The sequence below is a fragment of the Heteronotia binoei genome, chromosome 13 (assembly GCF_032191835.1).
Source record: "Heteronotia binoei isolate CCM8104 ecotype False Entrance Well chromosome 13, APGP_CSIRO_Hbin_v1, whole genome shotgun sequence".
Lineage (NCBI taxonomy): Eukaryota > Metazoa > Chordata > Lepidosauria > Squamata > Gekkonidae > Heteronotia > Heteronotia binoei.
Genome location: NC_083235.1, coordinates 36,212,355 through 36,229,406, shown reverse-complemented (window position 1 = coordinate 36,229,406; position 17,052 = coordinate 36,212,355). Strand labels below are relative to the sequence as shown.

The window sequence follows — 17,052 nt, the reverse complement described above, 5'->3', positions numbered from 1 at the left end:
GTATCACCTTAAAGACTAACGACATTTGTGGCATGACTTTTCATGAGTCACTGACAAAGTAGCTGAAAAAGTGAGCAGTGACCCACAAAAGCTCATCCCCTGCCACAAAGTTTGTTAGCCTTTAAGGTGTTGCTGGACTCATGTTAGCCTTTAAGGTGTTGCTGGACTCATGAGCCGCCCTGAGCCTGCCCCGGCGGGGAGGGCGGGATATAAATAAAATTATCTAATCTAATCTAATCTAATGTTCAGCTGCTACAGACAGACTAACACAACTACCCATCTTGACCTATCCCACATACAGAGTCACACCATTGGTCAATGTTTCAGGGCAGGCTGGCAGTTCTCCAAGATCTTGCTCAGAGAGAATGAAGTCTTTGAGAACAGCAACTTGCAAAGATCCTATAGCTGAATGCTGATCAATGGCCCCTTCCTGGTGGGGATGATGGTCCACAGATAAATCTCTGAGTGGGGATGTTACAAGAATTAGGTCCCTGGTGAGACTCAGCTGTGACAGAGCTTTTGATTTGATGGGACTGAGGAAGGACAGAGCTGTACCTAAAGTGTATCTAAGTGCACAGTGGGGGGACGAGTTCTGGCACTGCTGGCCACTGCATGTGACTGACAACAGGGGAGAAAGCCAGTCATTTGTCCCCTGCCATGACTCAAACCAGGGTTAATCAGCAGGTGCATCCAACACTGCTGGCCTTGGGTCAGCTCCCAATCCCTATCTCATGATGGCACAGGTGAAAAGATCACTGGGATGAAAGGAAGGCTGCCAGGATGCAGCCTGGGAATTCCATCTGTTTCTAACAGACATGGTTGCATAGAGCTGCAACTTCTTCCACCTAGCTCCTCATCCCATGCCACTGAACAGCCGGCTTTGGAGATGCATGCATGTCCCATAGAGCAGATAGGAGGGAAGGGTTGGTGACTTGGTGGAGGAACTCAGTGGAAGAAACTGGGGTTGCATCCCACTTGTTTCTTGTTGCCCTGCCCTTCCTTTTGCCTGTCTGCTAGGCAAAAGAAAGTCCTGCTTGTAAATATAGGCAGGAGAGAATAGGCAAGCAGAAGTGATAAACTGAGAATGATTACCTGGCAGCCCCAGCTGTCAACACAGGGTGTTTGTATCTGGATTTAAGATACCTGGATCCTTAAAGGAGAGGCTGGGGTCAATGGTAGAGCATCTGCTTTGCATGCACACGATCCTAGGTTCAAACCCCAGCATCTTCAATTAAAAGGAACAGAGAGCAGGAAATGTGAAAGACCTGAGACCCTGGAGAGCTGCTGCCAGTCAAAGCAGGCCATGTTAACCTTGATAAGACCATAGTTTTGACCCAGTGTAGGGCAGCTCCACACATTCAAGATGTCAGCCACCAGCGTGCCACTTGGCAAGTAAAAAGGGAATGTTGTGCCAATTCTGGCAACTGTTTGCAGTAGGCCCCTGCAAGTGGAGCAAAACCAACAGACCTACTTTTTCCATAGTGCTGCAATTACCGTTTTTATTTGCAGCCATGATCTCAGTGACCTCGGCTGGTAATAATCCCAAAGAATATGGAGCACTGCCTGCCCTGGAGGAACGGGTGGTGATGCTGCCGCCGTGTGGAAAAATTGGAGCCTGGGCTGGGAACTAGGTCAGCTGCACTCCCCAAATCCACTGCCAGCCACACTGACCTAAAAAGGGCAGCTGCGAGTCTATCCACGAACGAACGCTGGTCTCTCCCCCCTTTACAGGCTGCTCTGCTATTTTCACACCCTCTGACTAGAAATGGGACCAGAAAGGGCCAAAGTAGCCACTGTGCATGCCAACAACAGAACACTGAGCTTCAAGCAGGATTTTTTGGCCCCGTTAATGAGACCTTCTAGTGCCACCTGCTGGACAAGGAAAAACAGACTGCCGTTATAATGCCGGTCTGCAGGAAAACTTCAAATGCAGCAATAAAGATCAAAGCTTTTCATTAAGAGTAACAAAAATATCACCAAACAAGAAGCAAGTGTTGACTTCTCCAAAGCTCTTCAGCAAACTGGGTGCTCAGTATACCAACAACAAAAGCCAAGGAGAGGGAGAAGTTATTTTAGGAAATGACAAACTGCAGACAAGTGACCTTTCCATCATGTTCCGAAAAACAATTTTCTTTCCCACTTTTGGGGGAGTAGTTTGTACTGAACGTCTAGCCTGATTAAGAGTTAAGGAGAACTTGAAAACTTGCTCGCTATTTTGTGATTTGTCCTAATTTTAAAGGGTACTAAAGGAAAACCAGAATTCTAATGTCCTACATTCCAATTATTCTTCCTTTGACTTCTTCCATGTCCGTTTTGTCCTTGTTCGGGCAAATAAAGCACATGATTAGCTTAGAAACACTAGGACAATGCCATGATTATTTTAGTGCCAGTATGCTTGTACAACAAAGAGAGAAAGAACTTCTCCTATTTACACATAACATGGCTGTAATGTAACCGAGTGGTGTCTGCCTTTTGAGAAGAACCACATCTGCTCATCAGCCAGGGTGTATGAAAGAGACAGCACTAAAAGCAGATCTAGATGTGATACTGGAAGTTCCAGAAACTGAGCCCCTAGAAGGTTGTTTTCCCTCTAAAACCATGGGGTGGGGTGGATTTTAATGAAGAGTGTGACTCAAGAGGAGCTTTAAGCCTCCCCCACACCTTTTTTCTGTAACATGGCCTCTCTTGTGGCAAGAAACACAGAATGTGCTTTCTTAGCATCTCAGGGCTGTTTCAGATGCAGAAAGAGGGGGAGCTTAACTCACACTTCCTAGTACCAGTCTGGAATTGGGTCTACCTCCCCCATGTGATTTTGTAAAGGGAAAAACCCCTCTGGGGGCTCCTTTCTTGGAATCTTCTACAATTGACTGCTAAAACAACCAATTCAAGAGGCCGAAGCTAGTTAAAGCCCAAAAGGCAAAGTATGTAACTATTCAAACTGGTAACTTGTTTGAAGGGCACAGCCGATTCGTGTTTCCCCCAAGTGGACATGCTTAGATAAGCCTCAAAAGAATGGAGAAGTTAAAGAGGTTTTCTTGTTTGATCCCAAGAGGAAGTATAGTTTGAAAGGCAAGAAAAATAAAACCCAGACTCAAGAAATCACTACTGCAATTTTTTTTTTATTATTGCATCCTTTTTAAAAATGAGGAGGAGGAGGAGGAGGAGGAAGAAGAGTAGGTGTTAGAGAAGAGTGGCTATTACAGAGAATATGAAGGTGTCAAAAAACTTACACAGGATCAGGGAGAAGACATGGGACCCTCCACCCGCTGTGGTGCCTCTGAAAGCCAGCCCGCCCCCCCTGCCCCTGGCACCTTATGTTGTGATGCTCCCAGCCAGCTACTCACCCCAATGTAGGGAAGGGGAAGAGAAAGGGATTTAGGAGGGTGGCAAAGTAGTCCTTGAGTATCTAACACATCAACAGATGGGAGAGTTACTTTTAAAAATTCAGACAGCATCCAACATAAAATAAAACAAAAGGTACAAAGGAGGAGCCTGAAGACAGCATCTTCTGGTCTGTGTGCTGCACAGTTCTCAGAACATGTTCCCCTGGGGACGGTTTGTTCCTATGCGCGCTATGTCCAGTCGTCATTCCAACCCCTTACAAATCCAATTCCAGGTCCTCGAGTTCCTCTTCCAAAGTTTTCCTCCGAGCCAGCTTGTCCAACTGTTCTTTGGTCGGCTGCTTGATCTCCCCACAGTCAATCCGTGCCTGCAGCTCCTCCACCTGCCGTAGTTTCTTTTTCAGGTTTTTGACTTTCTTGTTCTTCTCCAAGGTTGCAGCCACAAATGAGGCATCACTGCTGCTTGCTGGGGGCCTCACACTGCCAGCCTGCACCGCCAGCTTGCTGTCTCCACTGCTGCCTGCCGTTGTCGACAAGGTGGTTTTCTCCAAGGACTGGATGAGGTCATCTGTATCTCGCTCTCCTTTCTCCTGCTGTTGCTTCCTCTTCTCCTTGCGTTTGAGGTTCCTCTTTGCTGTCTTGGAGAGTCCCGTCTCACCGCCCTCTGGTCCTTTAACGGCTTGCTTGGCCACTGGGGTGTTGACCTCTGGATTCAGGCCCGGAGGTAGCTCTGGTTTACTTTTGAAGAATTTCACGTATTTATTCTCATACCTGCATGGAACAAAAAGATATCATATCTCACAATAGTTGAAACATGGGAGAAAAAGACACTGAGCAGGAGCAATTTGTTCAGTGCCTCTGAAAGAAAGGAGAGTGAGGGGCAGCATAAAAATATTCCAGCTGTGGTTCCCCCACCCCCGCAAATAAGCAGCAGGCAATGAATCTGTGCTTTATAGCAAGTTGGCTGCAATGGGTACCCTCACAAGTATTTCTCGGGCAAGTCATTGCAGATCAGATTACCGTATATACTCGAGTATAAGCCAACCCGAATATAAGCCGAGGCTTCTAATTTTACCCCAAAAATCTGGGAAAACTTATTGACTCGAGTATAAGCCGAGGGTGGGAAACACAGCAGTTACTGGTAAACCTATGGTACCTTTCATATACCCTATACAGTGAATTGTTTTACTTTGTGGCTGGTGCTCCCGCGGCTCCCGCCTATGCACTCATCTCGAGTCCCCCTCCCTACTGGCCGCCTCACGCCCGCCAATAACTGTGGGCGCATCACATCCACTGTGATTGGCGGCGCTTGTTGTCACCATCTCCCCGCGGCTGTAGTGAAAAAGCTGGGCGGGCAGCTGATTAAGCTTGAATCAGCCGCCTATATTACTGAATAGAGTGATCAGCCGCCCGCCCAGCGGCGTCACTAGGGTGGGGCCAAGGGGGCCATTGGCTCCCCCCCAGAGCATTGTCATTGGCCCCAGGCACTGACCCATGCCCCCCCCCAAGTTGGCCCCAGGCACTGATCGTCCAGCCCCTGCCCCCAAATTCCCGCCTCAGCTAACCCGGGACCAATTAAATCCAGGGGAGAACCAGGGACAGGGGAGCGGCAGTCCCCCCCAGCGCCCACCCGAGCCGACGGAGCCCGCACCAGGACTCGAGGTAAGGGGTCTGAGCCGGCGGATGGGGTGAGAAGCCTCGGGGCCAGCGTGGGCGAGGCTGGGGGAGGCCTAGGCCCCAATCCGTGTGTCCGGGGAAGCCGCGGGAAACCAGCAGCTGCTTTGTAGGCGGGCGGGCAGGCAGGACGGCTTCCTTTCTGCTCCTCTCGGGCTTCCCAGGGTTTACAAGACGGCGCATGGAAAGGAGTCCCCCGCCCACTTGCAAGGAAGGAAGCAGGAGGGAAAGAGGGAGGAAGGAAGGGAGCCCCCGGGAGGGAGGGAGGCAGGCAGAACTCTTGGGGTGCGGAAACAAGAAGCCGGGGAGCGGTTTCCCGGCGAGGCCGGCGTGCTGTGGCTGCTTCACCCGGAGGCCTTCGGGGAATGGAGCAAGCGTACTGGCAGGCAGGCCTCCCCAGCCAAGGAGCTGCAGAGAGGGACAGATGGATTGCCAGCCATTGTCCCCCTCAAGCTCAGTCGGCGGAGAACCACCCACGGCCCCCCGCCTGGGATCCCGCCAGCCATGCTTCTGGCCGGGCAGGCGGCTGATTAATCAATAAAATATGCAGGTCTATGGGCAGGCCGGATAGTGACTCGAGTATAAGCCGAGGAGGGGGTTTTTCTGCCCAAAATTTGGGCAGAAAAACTCAGCTTATACTCGAGTATATACGGTATTTATAACACTGAGCTCTCGGACAAGCTGTTGCTCCCATGAACGTGGCACCTTGCTGCCTTCTGCCATACTGAACTCTGGGAAGAGAAGCTGGTGAGAGTAGCCCATAAGTAATACTGTACCAAAGAGTGCCAGGGAAAGTGGTAAGGCCACAAACCAACAGCAATATACACAGTGTAAAGATCCACACACAAAAATGAACTATTTATGACTACAAACCAATGACTAAAAGATCAATAATAAACACTAGAATACATTAGTTGTTTCTTTTTTTTCTATTTTCCAAAATTAATTACAAACATAATAAACACTAGAATACATTAGTTGTTCGTCTTTTTTTCTGTTTTTCAAAATTAATTACAAACAATCCAGATTGTTATACATAAGGGGAAATCATTAATGTTGAGCCAATTCCCAAAATAGTTCATATGACAGAACATGAATCCTTTGAGGCGGAAAAAGTCCTTAAATTCAGCCTGGACCACTGTAATATAAATCACAAACAAGCTCTTCCACGTGTGATGTGATGCGCATTTGGTGACCCAGTGCTTCTAGAAATATTGCAAACTGAAGAGCACCGTCAGCAAGACAGACTTAACAGTCATTTGAAATATTTATCCTGATTGGCATTAGAGGATGATAGAACATCTTGTGAACATAAGAGATATCATGTTGGATCAGGCCAATGGCCCATGCAGTCCAACACTCTGTCACACAGTGGCCAAAACCCCTCTCAAATGCCATCAGGAGGTCCACCAGTGGGACCTCCCCAAGCACCAAGAATACAGAGCATCACTGCCCCAGACAGAGAGTTCCAAATATACCCTGTGGCTAACAGCCACTGATGGACTTCTGCTCCATATGTTTATCCAATCCCCTCTTGAAGCCATCTATGCATGTGGCTGCCACCACCTCCTGTGGCAGTGAATTCCATGTGTTAATCACCCTTTGGGTAAAGAAGTACTTCCTTTTACCTGTTTTAACCTGACTGCTCAGCATTTGTGGCATTTGGAAATCAGTTCTTTGAAAAAACTTTTGGTGAAACATGGCTTCCATCAGCTAGCCTGCCCATTAGAAGGAAATGTGTGGATATTTCTGGAAGCATCTTATGTTGATTTACCAAGCTAGCTTTCACATTGAGGCATCTTATTCTAGGGTGCATTCTAGTTATGGGAAATGGGTTTCAAGAGCAGCACTTTGGCCTAGCATTTTATGGAACTGCACAGCACTCTGTGCCTAAAATAGAATAGTGGACTAAAAATCTATCAGCTCTCACAGCTATGGAAAAAGCCATACAACCCAGCAACTCATGCCCAAAGGCACACCGCTGCAGAACACTGATGTTTCATTTAGCTACCACAGTTAATGGTTTTTCATTAGTTATAAACTGCTGGTGTGGAGTTGTAATTGAATCAGAAGGAATTGTCAACACTTTTATGTCTAAAGCTATTGGATTTTCCAAATGTCAAAGGCTGGGCTCCAAAGAATAATTTTAGACAGGCCCAGGGGCTTGGGAATGCCCAGTGGAAAGTTTCCTTCAGGTCTGTCAGCTTCAGACGTCTGTCATGTGGCATGGAGAAGTGATGTTTGAAAGACACAAACCCAGTTACTTCCTATGCACACTGCACTAGCCTGTGATTCTTTACAAATTAAAGAAAAAAGGGTCTATAGCCATATACAAGTGTATGCTAAAACTCTGCAGGTAACCTGTGAAGGCTCTTTTAAATCAGAACCACTGAGTGAGGAATTCACGAGTTCTATTTATGTCACAATAATTGCAGGAACTGTGTGACTACGTAAAAGGTGTATGCATAGCCGCATTGTGATACTTTATAAAACATGCCCATGGTTTCAGGGAAGCTCCCATCATGGCAGCCAGAGGGGAAGGGACATTCCTAGCAGGTTTTTGAAATTCAGTGATGAATTCAACCACAAATGATAAAGGATTTGTCACATGCATATGCCCCAGAACATAAGAATTTCAATAGCATTGCTGCCTTACCCTCCCTCTCTTATTCTCCTCATGCTGTGAAGCTAAAGTAAGAAGGAAGGGATGAAAGGGTAGTGTTACTGCTATCAAGTTGGTGGGATGAATGTAAGACACAGCATGGAACAGATAGGCAGCATCCAGCTTCCAAATGGGGGATCTGTATGTTCCCTTATTTATCCATTTCTTTGTACCCCCAGAGATGCCAAACTGTGTGCTATTTACCTCCACCAAGTGAGGGCAATACATGGTTTGGAGAAAGGTTCTTATGTTAGCCAGCAAATGCCAGATGACAAAGATGACAATATGACTTACACTGGCACCTCTTCTTGGGGGACATAGCCTTCTTTCACCCTCCTTTGCTTCCTCCAAGTACCATCTGGACGCTGTGTGGAAGCGATGTATTTTCCTGAAACATTACAACTATTTTAGTTTACAGAAGAATGTTGCCCTGCTTTTATTTATATATAAAAATGATTACATGGTCTTTTCAGTGTTCCCCATTAGAGCCTATTTTCAAGGCAAAAATTGCCTAGTTTAGCCATGTGTTTTTGAGGGGCACATCACGCGTTATCAAATTCTTAAATAGAGCCAGAGTGAAAATTCTAGGTAGCTTCACACATCTGATGATCCCTCATGGGGCTTTTCTGCTGTATTTAACAACATTTATTTACATAGCACTTTCCAGTGTGCTCACAGAAGTCCTCCTAACTGCTGTGTACTGCATCCTGCAATTGGATTCCATTGTTTTTAGATTCCATTGTCTCATTCTATTGGACTGCATCATTTTACACAATGTAACCCACCTTGCATTTCAATGAAAAAGGTGGGCAGTAAAATAAATAAATAAGATTGATCAGTATTATTGTCCTCAGTATTATTATGGTATTAGCAAAAGCGTACCAGGGAGGAATTTGGTAACCCATGAAACACAGCTGACTCACAAATAGCATGGCAAGCAGTCTTATCCCTTTTGTAATAATGTGAAAACAGCTGTGTCTATTTTACTTAAAGAGAACAGATTGCATCCTTCACTTGAGTGGTATCATGATACGTTGCACCGTTAAGACATTGGTACACAACATGAAAAAGGCTTCTGAATCTTTAGCAGCTGCAGAACAGGAAGTATCAGCAGGTGCCACCTTTCTTATCTTCGCATGACAAGCTCCATCTGCTGAAATGCTGCCTTTGGCACAACAATGAAATATTCCCTTTTGCAGCTGGTCACCTTAAACTGGGGGAGGGTGTGGGAAGAGAAAACATTTACAGTGGGCATCCAAAAGCCTAAAGAACCTTGAGTCTCTTCATGCCAAACGGTCTGGAAAATTGCACCTGATATTTGAAAAATGCACCAGACGGACATGGCCTTAAACTAACCAGTGGTATTTAGAAAACAGGAATCAGTCAATGAAGACCTCCACAGGGGAGATAAAATAACCAAGTGCCTTGGGGCACCCTACAGTACCCCTCTTCTGATGCACTGAGAAGATTCTTGCTAGACAATCATTTTAAGTAGGGATGTGAAAAGCCAACCAACAGCAGGATCAAAATGCCAAGCAAAAATAGGGTGAAATACAACTATGTGACATTTAAATTTAATGAAGACCAATATAGAGCCCATTCACTAGTTATGCTAGGTTATTTAACACCTGCATTTGGTGGGGAGTCCCAGGTTTTGCCAAAAAAGTATAGAGTGAGAAATCTCAAGTCCTTGTTCAAGTGGGATGGGGTGAAGAGGTAGTTCAGCTGATATCCCTGTTTAGTAATATCATTATTTATTTTGTTCAATTTCTAGCCCTCCCTCCTTGCACAGCAGGCTCAGGGCAGGTTACATTCTTAAAACATACAAAAATTTAAAACACAATACAATTCATAAAATCTGTCCCAGTAGATCATGCTGGTGGTGTCTCCTTTTGAAGTTCTCTTGTTGAAGACCTGTGACTTTCATGTCAGATACAGAGCATTCAGGGAGATGAAGTCATCATACAGTAATAATCCCAGAGAGAATAGCTATGTTAAACCTGCTGCAGCAAAAAACTAAACGGGTGTCTTGCGGCTACTTAAGAGACACATTTTTCTAATGTGAGTTTTGTGGACTACGGCTTATTTTATTAGATGCATGGAGCTAGTAATCATGACTTCATCAGTAAATTTCTACCTAGTGAGAACAGATCGAAAGTATCTAACAATGCAACGCGTTGCTCACAAAACCTCAGGTTAGAATAAAAACATGTGAATCTTAGAATTTTATAAGCAGACATTTATACATCAGGTTTGAGACTCCAGAAGGGGCATCTGACAAAGCCGAATGCAATCACATCACATGGTACCATTTTAACTACAGATGCTGGGGACTGGTCCTAGGTCTTTCAACATGTAAAGAAGATGCTCTTACCACATAGTCCTCAAAAGCTCATGCTAGAACAAAGTTGTGTTTGACTTTAAGGTACTATATATGAAGGAACATTTAAACAACTTACTCAGGCCCTAATCTGTCCTATTATTTGACTGAACTAAGTGTGCAAACTTGCTCATATGTCCAGCCTAATCTGTCCTATTATTTGACTGAACTAAGTGTGCAAACTTGCTCATATGTCCAGCCTATGAGCTTAGAACAGCCCTACCTCCCGGTCCCTAGGGTTACCAACCTCCAGCTTGTGCCTGGAATTCTACAAATACAGCTGATCTCCAAACCAACGTTCCCTTTAAACTGAGTTAGTTTGAGCTAGCTTAAAGGTTTTTTAGCCTCCAGCTCACACATTTTTGTTCTAGCGCAGGAAAAATTGCCCCAGAGCGAATTAATGTATGTGGTAGCTCACAAGTTTAATGCCAGCAGCTCACAAAATATAATTTTTGCTCGCATGACTCCACAGCTTAGAGCAGGCCCCCGGAGGGCTCCCATCAGGCTCCTGAGCAACTGGCTGTCATCTGCTTCCTTCTCCCTCTCTTGCTTCCTTTCTGCATTATAGCTTGCTTTGCAAGGCTTGCTCAATTGCACAGGAGCTACAGAGCAAATCCTCTGTTTACTCCATTGGCTGAGGCTCCTCCCTTGGGGAGGAAGGGAGGAGGAATTGCTGCCGGGCTCTCTCAATTGCATAGCAGAGCTACTGATCCAAGCTTCTTGTCCTTCTGTTAGCTGAGACTCCTCCCCTCCTGGTCCTCTCAAGAAGGAAAGAGCCAGAGCTTCCTTTGCCCAGTCTCCTGAAACCCATGGGAAAAATACAAAGAAAGCACCTTTAAGACCAATGAATGCTAATATTTTAAGCATGTTTTATTTATTTTTAAAAGCTTTGTGTTTGTCTGTGTCCTTTATAGTTTATATCTCTGCTACCTAATCTTAAATAGGTACACGCATGGCCAGGCCTGGAAAGGTCTCATTTATTTCAGATCCGGCCCTCATAACAAATAAGTTTGACACCCGTGACTTAGAGGGACTATTGCTCCACAAAGATCAGTTCCCCAAGAGGAAAAGGCTGCTTTAGAGAGTGGACTGCCAGCCTTCAGGTGGGGCCTGGAGATCTGCTTTCACAACTGATCTTCAGCTGGCAGAAATCAGCTTCCCTGTAGAAAACTGTTCATATCTCCAAGCTCCCTGCCCACTCAAACTCTCCGCTCTCAGGCCCTACCCCCAATCTCCAAAAATTCCCCAAGCTGAAGCCAGCAACCCTTTTGCTTCAGGCTATCTATTTATATAAAATGTTATTTCCACAGATAAGCAACAAAACGCGCAGAGGACTGTCCGAGGACCATCTCCAGATCAAGCAAAAAAGGCACTGCTTAGTGGGCCAGAATAGCTCTTAGCCCACAGGTACGGAAGGCGGGGCCAGAAGTTGGTCCCCTACCGCAAGAGGCGGGGCTAACCAGGGAGCGCCGGGAAGGGGGCGTGGCTAGTGCCGAGCGCGAAGCAGAAGAGAACGCAACGGGCCGGAGAAAGGGGGCGTGGCCAAAGAGAGGCTGGCAGAGGAAGGCGGGGCTGGAGTGCGCAGGGATGGAGAAGGGGAGAGGCGGAATCTCGGGCGGAAGGGGACGCCGTGACAGGCCGGCCAGAGGAGCCTCAGTGGGGCTGGGTTGAGGGAATGGAAGGGTGGGAGCCCTCCTCCCATCTCAGCCGCGTCTCCCTCACTCACCGGTTTCATCAGTAACATAGGGAGTCGCCATCTTGGAAACGGGACCTGCTTCCGGCCGCGTTGCCTCCACCTCCGGATATGGCATAAGTGGGCGGAGAAAAGCAGTGCCCGCGGCCATTTTGCTGTTAAATAGATAGCGGCTGTTTAGTAGAAGCGTGTTGGGCTTTCGTATGTCAGCGGGCTGGTGTAGCCGAGGACGGCTCCAGCAGCCTCAGAAGCACACTAGAGCATAGAGTTATATATTTTTCTTTTTTAAGGGGGTGGGGGGAGCCTATCCTTCCTCCCGTGGCCACTCTGAATTAGGGGAAGGGGAAAGAAATGTTCAGCCCATTCCCTTTCAAGGTAGGGCAAATAGACTGTGCCCCAGGGAGGAGGAAGGTATATCTCTTCTATTCCTTCAGAGGGAGAAGTGTTTCTCATCCATGTTGCTTAAATCTTCCCTCTGACTTAGCAAATCCCACACAAACTCGGTGCATTAGAGACCAAATGAAGGATGTCTCTCACAGGGTTATAGGCTGCAAGTATAAGTATGGCAGTAGGGAAGGGTGTCTAAGGTGGCAATCCTAGGCATGTCCATAACGTGGAATCCAGTCCTTCTGAACTGTAAGTGTGAGTAGAGACAAGCAGTAAGTAAAGCGATCATTCTGTAGGCAGCTGAACACTGCTGTATGGCTTATTTTTTACTGGGGCTGAACTTCTGCCTCTAACTACTCTGATGGCTTTTTATGATTTATTCATTCTGATCCCTGAGATGTAGAAGCTGGATGGTGTTAAAAACCTATATTAAAACTAACCGCAGTAACAAAACATTTTGAAAGCCAATTTAAAAAACTTCCAGCATCCTTACTTGCAGCTTCTGGCAGCTGTGTTTTCACAAGACACCAAAGCAAGGCCACATACTGGTTATGAAAAGCTTGTCAGTCATACCACAAGAAAAGCCTCAGTGTGGATTTACAATTCCAGTGTTGTTAAGTAATTATCTCCATGTGGATGAATGAGCTGTCTATGCAGGCTTGCTTGCTCATTTAGTTCCAAGTGATAATGTCAAATAAAGTTAAATGTAGTTAGGCTATTCTGATATGTTCCTCAGACGGGAAGCTGTGTATAAATTATTGTGCAGAATCCATGTTTTATAGATCAACTTTGAATGTCTATTGAAACAAAAATATTTGCTGTAAAACTGCTGACTTAAAGCCAGGATTAAAAGTTTGGGAGAGATGTTGCATAAGTTCCATGATGGAAAGTGGAAGGATATATAAATCAAATAATAGTGTTGGCTACTAGAGAGTATCATACAATTAGAAGGAACCCAGAAGTGATGGAGTCCAGTGTTGTGATCCAAAGGAGGCTACTATACCCGGTTTTCATCTGTACTTGACATCAGACTGCCCTATGCATATGCTGACTACTGGGTAACTGCAAGCAAGAGGAGTCACCAAGATGCATATTGACAGCAGCACTTGCAGGTAAGGAATAGGATTTGTGGAAAGTTGCCATGGTATGATATTAAAAAACAAGATTGCAGTCATATGCACCATTTACCTGGGAGGAAGCTCAGTTAAACATTGGGTTTGTAGGGCTCACCTCCAGGCAAGTATGTGTAGAATTGGGCTGTACATGATCCAAAACGAAAAGTAGTAGTCATTTAGATTACTAGTTTCACAGTAGGAAACTTGAACACAGTGACTAATTTATTTTAATTCATCAATCTGACAGTCACACAATGAGGAGATTTCTAGTTGCAAAGCTTTCTGTGGCCTACACGTAAAAATAGTACCGGTTTTAACAGCTAGGATTGATAGCTAGATATACAATGGAGAAAGAATGTATGTTTTCCAGGAGGGGAGAAAATGAAGTGCAGGATGTCTGCTGTGAATAATATGGATTCTTTATTATATAGACATCATAAATCTAAGGTGAACTTGATGTAAATACTCATAAAAGCTCATCCACAACATGGCATGTTTCCCTGAAGAGAAATAATAGCTGCAACATAATAATTGCAGAGAAAAGCTCTATAGAGCTCGTTGTAGCTATTTCTTATTATCCACTTATTCTGTTGATAAAAAAGGAGGAACTAATCTGGGAAGGTTTAACCAACTATGCTTTACTTTCCTTCTCTCCTATTATATTTATTTTTCTAGCAATGGCTATGTTGGAAAGGGGGAAAGTTTTAACCTTTTTTATTTAAAAAGAACCAGCTTGATGAGTGTGGTTAATAGAATAAAAGGCAAAGGGAATCAAGTTTTCACAGTTAGAAAACATGAGCTTGAATCATGTATGTGATTTCACAGAAGTGCTGGTTTGTTCAATGAAACCTGCTTCCAAGTAAGGATTGCAGACTGAGGAGGATGTGTTTTGTTCTTTTCTGAGAAACACTGAAATAGGATGTTAAAAAAAAGAGGGATCAGTTTCTGTTGGCTAGGATTTTATGTGTTCTTCCATGGCACCATCATTGGGAATGATCTGACATGTCATTTAGTCCAATCTTTGTGAAGTTAGAATTTCTTAGATATAAGATTCAGCTATACAAATTTTTCCTCTGACTTTTTTTTTTAAGCCAAAAGGAGTCTCAAAAGGCTGTGCATTTGCGTGTCTGAAAGACAATGAGGTGAAGGGCTACTACAACCTTGTGTTTCTACAGCAGAGAATTAGTTTTACTTAGAATTAGTTTTATTTAGATTCTGTGATTCTGTTTCTGTTCTGCCTGACAAAGAATTCTGTGTAGCTGAAAAGCTTGCACGCTTTAAAATTCCTGTAAAAAACCTGGTCCATTAAATGATAAGGTCTTGCCTATTTTGAAACATGGGAGAATGTGACTGAACAACAATGATGTTCTTTTGTTCAGACTGGCAGTACCATAATGAATAATAATCTTAGGAGCTTTCTGCATAATGATAGGAGGGCTCAAATTTGGGTTTTGAATGCTAAGGTTGGGGGTGCTGAATTTAAGGCCCGTTTTGCCCTCTGAAACTGGTTGAGCCTTATTCCTGCCACAAGATTCCAACGAAAGGGGAACAATCTCAAAATGATTTTTAAAGTTCTTGTTTCGCTGCCTGAGCAACACTCTTCCCCAGCATAGAGATGACTCAGGGTTGGTAGGGAATGTCACATAGGAACAAGTGTGTTCCTTGATTTGACACCATTGTTATTTGTAGTGTTCCGTTGTGGTATTTCAGATCCTGCCTATATGGGTGAATTATGTGTGCAGAGATTTTACCCATGATTAGTAGGAAACCAGCACTTGCAGTGTTGAGCTTGAACAGCTGGAGAGCTAAGGTCACCCCCCCCCCCCCCCCAATCCCTGACAGCTCAGTTCTGGGTTGGCAGTGAATATGTTGTCCAGTAGGTGTCACTCCGACTTGCTCACGGTAGGGGATGCTGGACCAAGAAAAATAGGTCTGGTTTATTTCTCCCATCTGGTTTGTGGCCTGAGAAAGCAATCACTCGCAGTGCATCTTTCATGGTTGTGGACACCCTGTGCTGAACCTTCATTTGGGCCTCGCTCTTCTCTGACCCATATATCATACTTATATCATAATGAGCCATGCAGGCATTTTCTCCCCCTGCTATCCCTTTAGTCCTGCTCTAAGATATAGCATTCTGTTTCTCAATCCAGGCAATCTGTCCCTCGTTTTAGTGTTCCCCAAACTAGGAAAGGAGTAGCTTCTGAATGTGAGAAAAGTGAGAGTACTCCAGCATGTGAAATAGGAATGTCTTCAGATTATTACGCTACAGCAAGGGTTTCATTTTTCTGAGACTTCAACTACAGCATACTTAACCTAGTGGTTAATCCAGCACAGACTTGCTTTTACTTGCGGGGAATGGCCCAGATCCCCTGATATTGCTTGTATATTCTGTATTTGTGCTCTATGATCTGCCACATCTGCCAAAGAACATTACTAGCATGCTTTTTCCCTAGAACCTCTGACAACCCTATCACAGCCATACTACTTCGCCAGTCTCTTACATTTTTGGTTTTGCTTTGCTGTCTTTTAACTTGGTACAGTTGGCATAACCACATAGGACCACCCATGCCATAGCAATTGTGGAGAGCCAGTTTGGTGTAGTGGTGAAGTGTGCGGACTCTTATCTGGGAGAACTGGGTTTGATTCCCCACTCCTCCACATGCAGCTGTTGGAATGGCCTTGGGTCAGCCATAGCTCTGGCAGAGGTTGTCCTTGAAAGGGCAGCTGCTGTGAGAGCCCTCTCCAACCCCACCCACCTCACAGGGTGTCTGTTGTGGGGAGGAAGGTAAAGGAGATTGTGAGCCGCTCTGAGACTCTTTGGAGTGGAGGGTGGGATATAAATCCAATATCATCATCAATTTGAGAGCTGGCACATCATAATAGATAGAATGTTAGACTAGGATCCTGAGAGACCCGGGTTTGAATTGTCACTTCTGTTGTGGAAACCTGCTGGGTAACCTTTGGCCCATCTTAAATTCTCAGCCTGACCTACCTCTCAGGGTTGTTGCTGTGAGGAGATAGAGGAGGGGAGAATTATGTTCAAAGCTGCATTGAGTCCAGGCTGGGGAGAAAAGTGGGATAAAAATAAATGATCGAAATGGAAATGCCACAGAAACATGCGTACTCACTCAATGTATTATCCCTTCCATCAGGAAGGCAGCAATTTTGCCTCTTATTCTGCCTCTTAAATTCTTTTAAATTGAACCTGACCCTGTTGCCATTTTTATCATACCCGTTACCATTTTTAGCAAAGCTGGGGGAAAAATATCACTTGCTGCAGATAACAAGTTAGAACAAGTTCACAACAGCTGGATCCTGTGCGATTTTAGATATGCCTAAAATCCAGTGAAATAAATGGGCTTGTGCAACCACCTCTGTATAGAAGGGTGTATAAGAACAATATTTTGCAAAGCTTTTGGTTTATTTTATTTTTAAATGTTGACAAGAAGGACCTTTACATTAATATACATAAAACCAAGTGAGGTGTACATGTATTAGCAAACTAAAGATGTGGCCATTTTATCTTTATTCCCCTTCAGATCTGTAGTCTAGGAGTGCTCTTAGAACCAGGCCTCTTGATAAGCTGGTGGCAGCTGTGGCCAGGAGTACCTTTTGCCAGCTTTGACTGGTTAGCCAGCTGTGACCTTTCTTAGGCAGAAAAGATTGCACTACTGTGGTGCATGCCCTGGTTACATCTAGACTAGATTAGGATCCAAACCTGTGTAGCCAGGACAGCTGCCATGTAGATGACAGAGTTTGAGGAATGGGTTCTGTGTCTTCAGCCTCCTGCCATCCACACT

General features: G+C 45.0%; 1 protein-coding gene across 1 annotated transcript; it reads right to left on the bottom strand.

Moving 5' to 3' along the window:
• Positions 1-3,099: 3,099 nt before the first annotated feature.
• PYM1 (PYM homolog 1, exon junction complex associated factor) lies at positions 3,100-11,923 on the bottom strand. Its single transcript, XM_060252008.1, has 3 exons — positions 11,784-11,923; positions 7,972-8,065; positions 3,100-4,112 (listed from the first exon to the last, which is right to left on the bottom strand). Exons 1-3 carry the CDS (start codon positions 11,899-11,901, stop codon positions 3,599-3,601), a joined length of 726 nt encoding a protein of 241 aa, XP_060107991.1. The 5' UTR covers positions 11,902-11,923; the 3' UTR covers positions 3,100-3,598.
• Positions 11,924-17,052: the final 5,129 nt, after the last annotated feature.

Excerpts from the sequence above, each read along its gene's own strand:
- PYM1 (XM_060252008.1), bottom strand. The coding sequence starts at position 11,901 with ATGGCCGCGGGCACTGCTTTTCTCCGCCCACTTATGCCATATCCGGAG. Across the intron at positions 8,066-11,783 it reads CTATGTTACTGATGAAACCG|GAAAATACATCGCTTCCACA; the intron begins GTGAGTGAGGGA and ends GTAATGTTTCAG. Across the intron at positions 4,113-7,971 it reads CCCCAAGAAGAGGTGCCAGT|GTATGAGAATAAATACGTGA; the intron begins GTAAGTCATATT and ends TGTTCCATGCAG.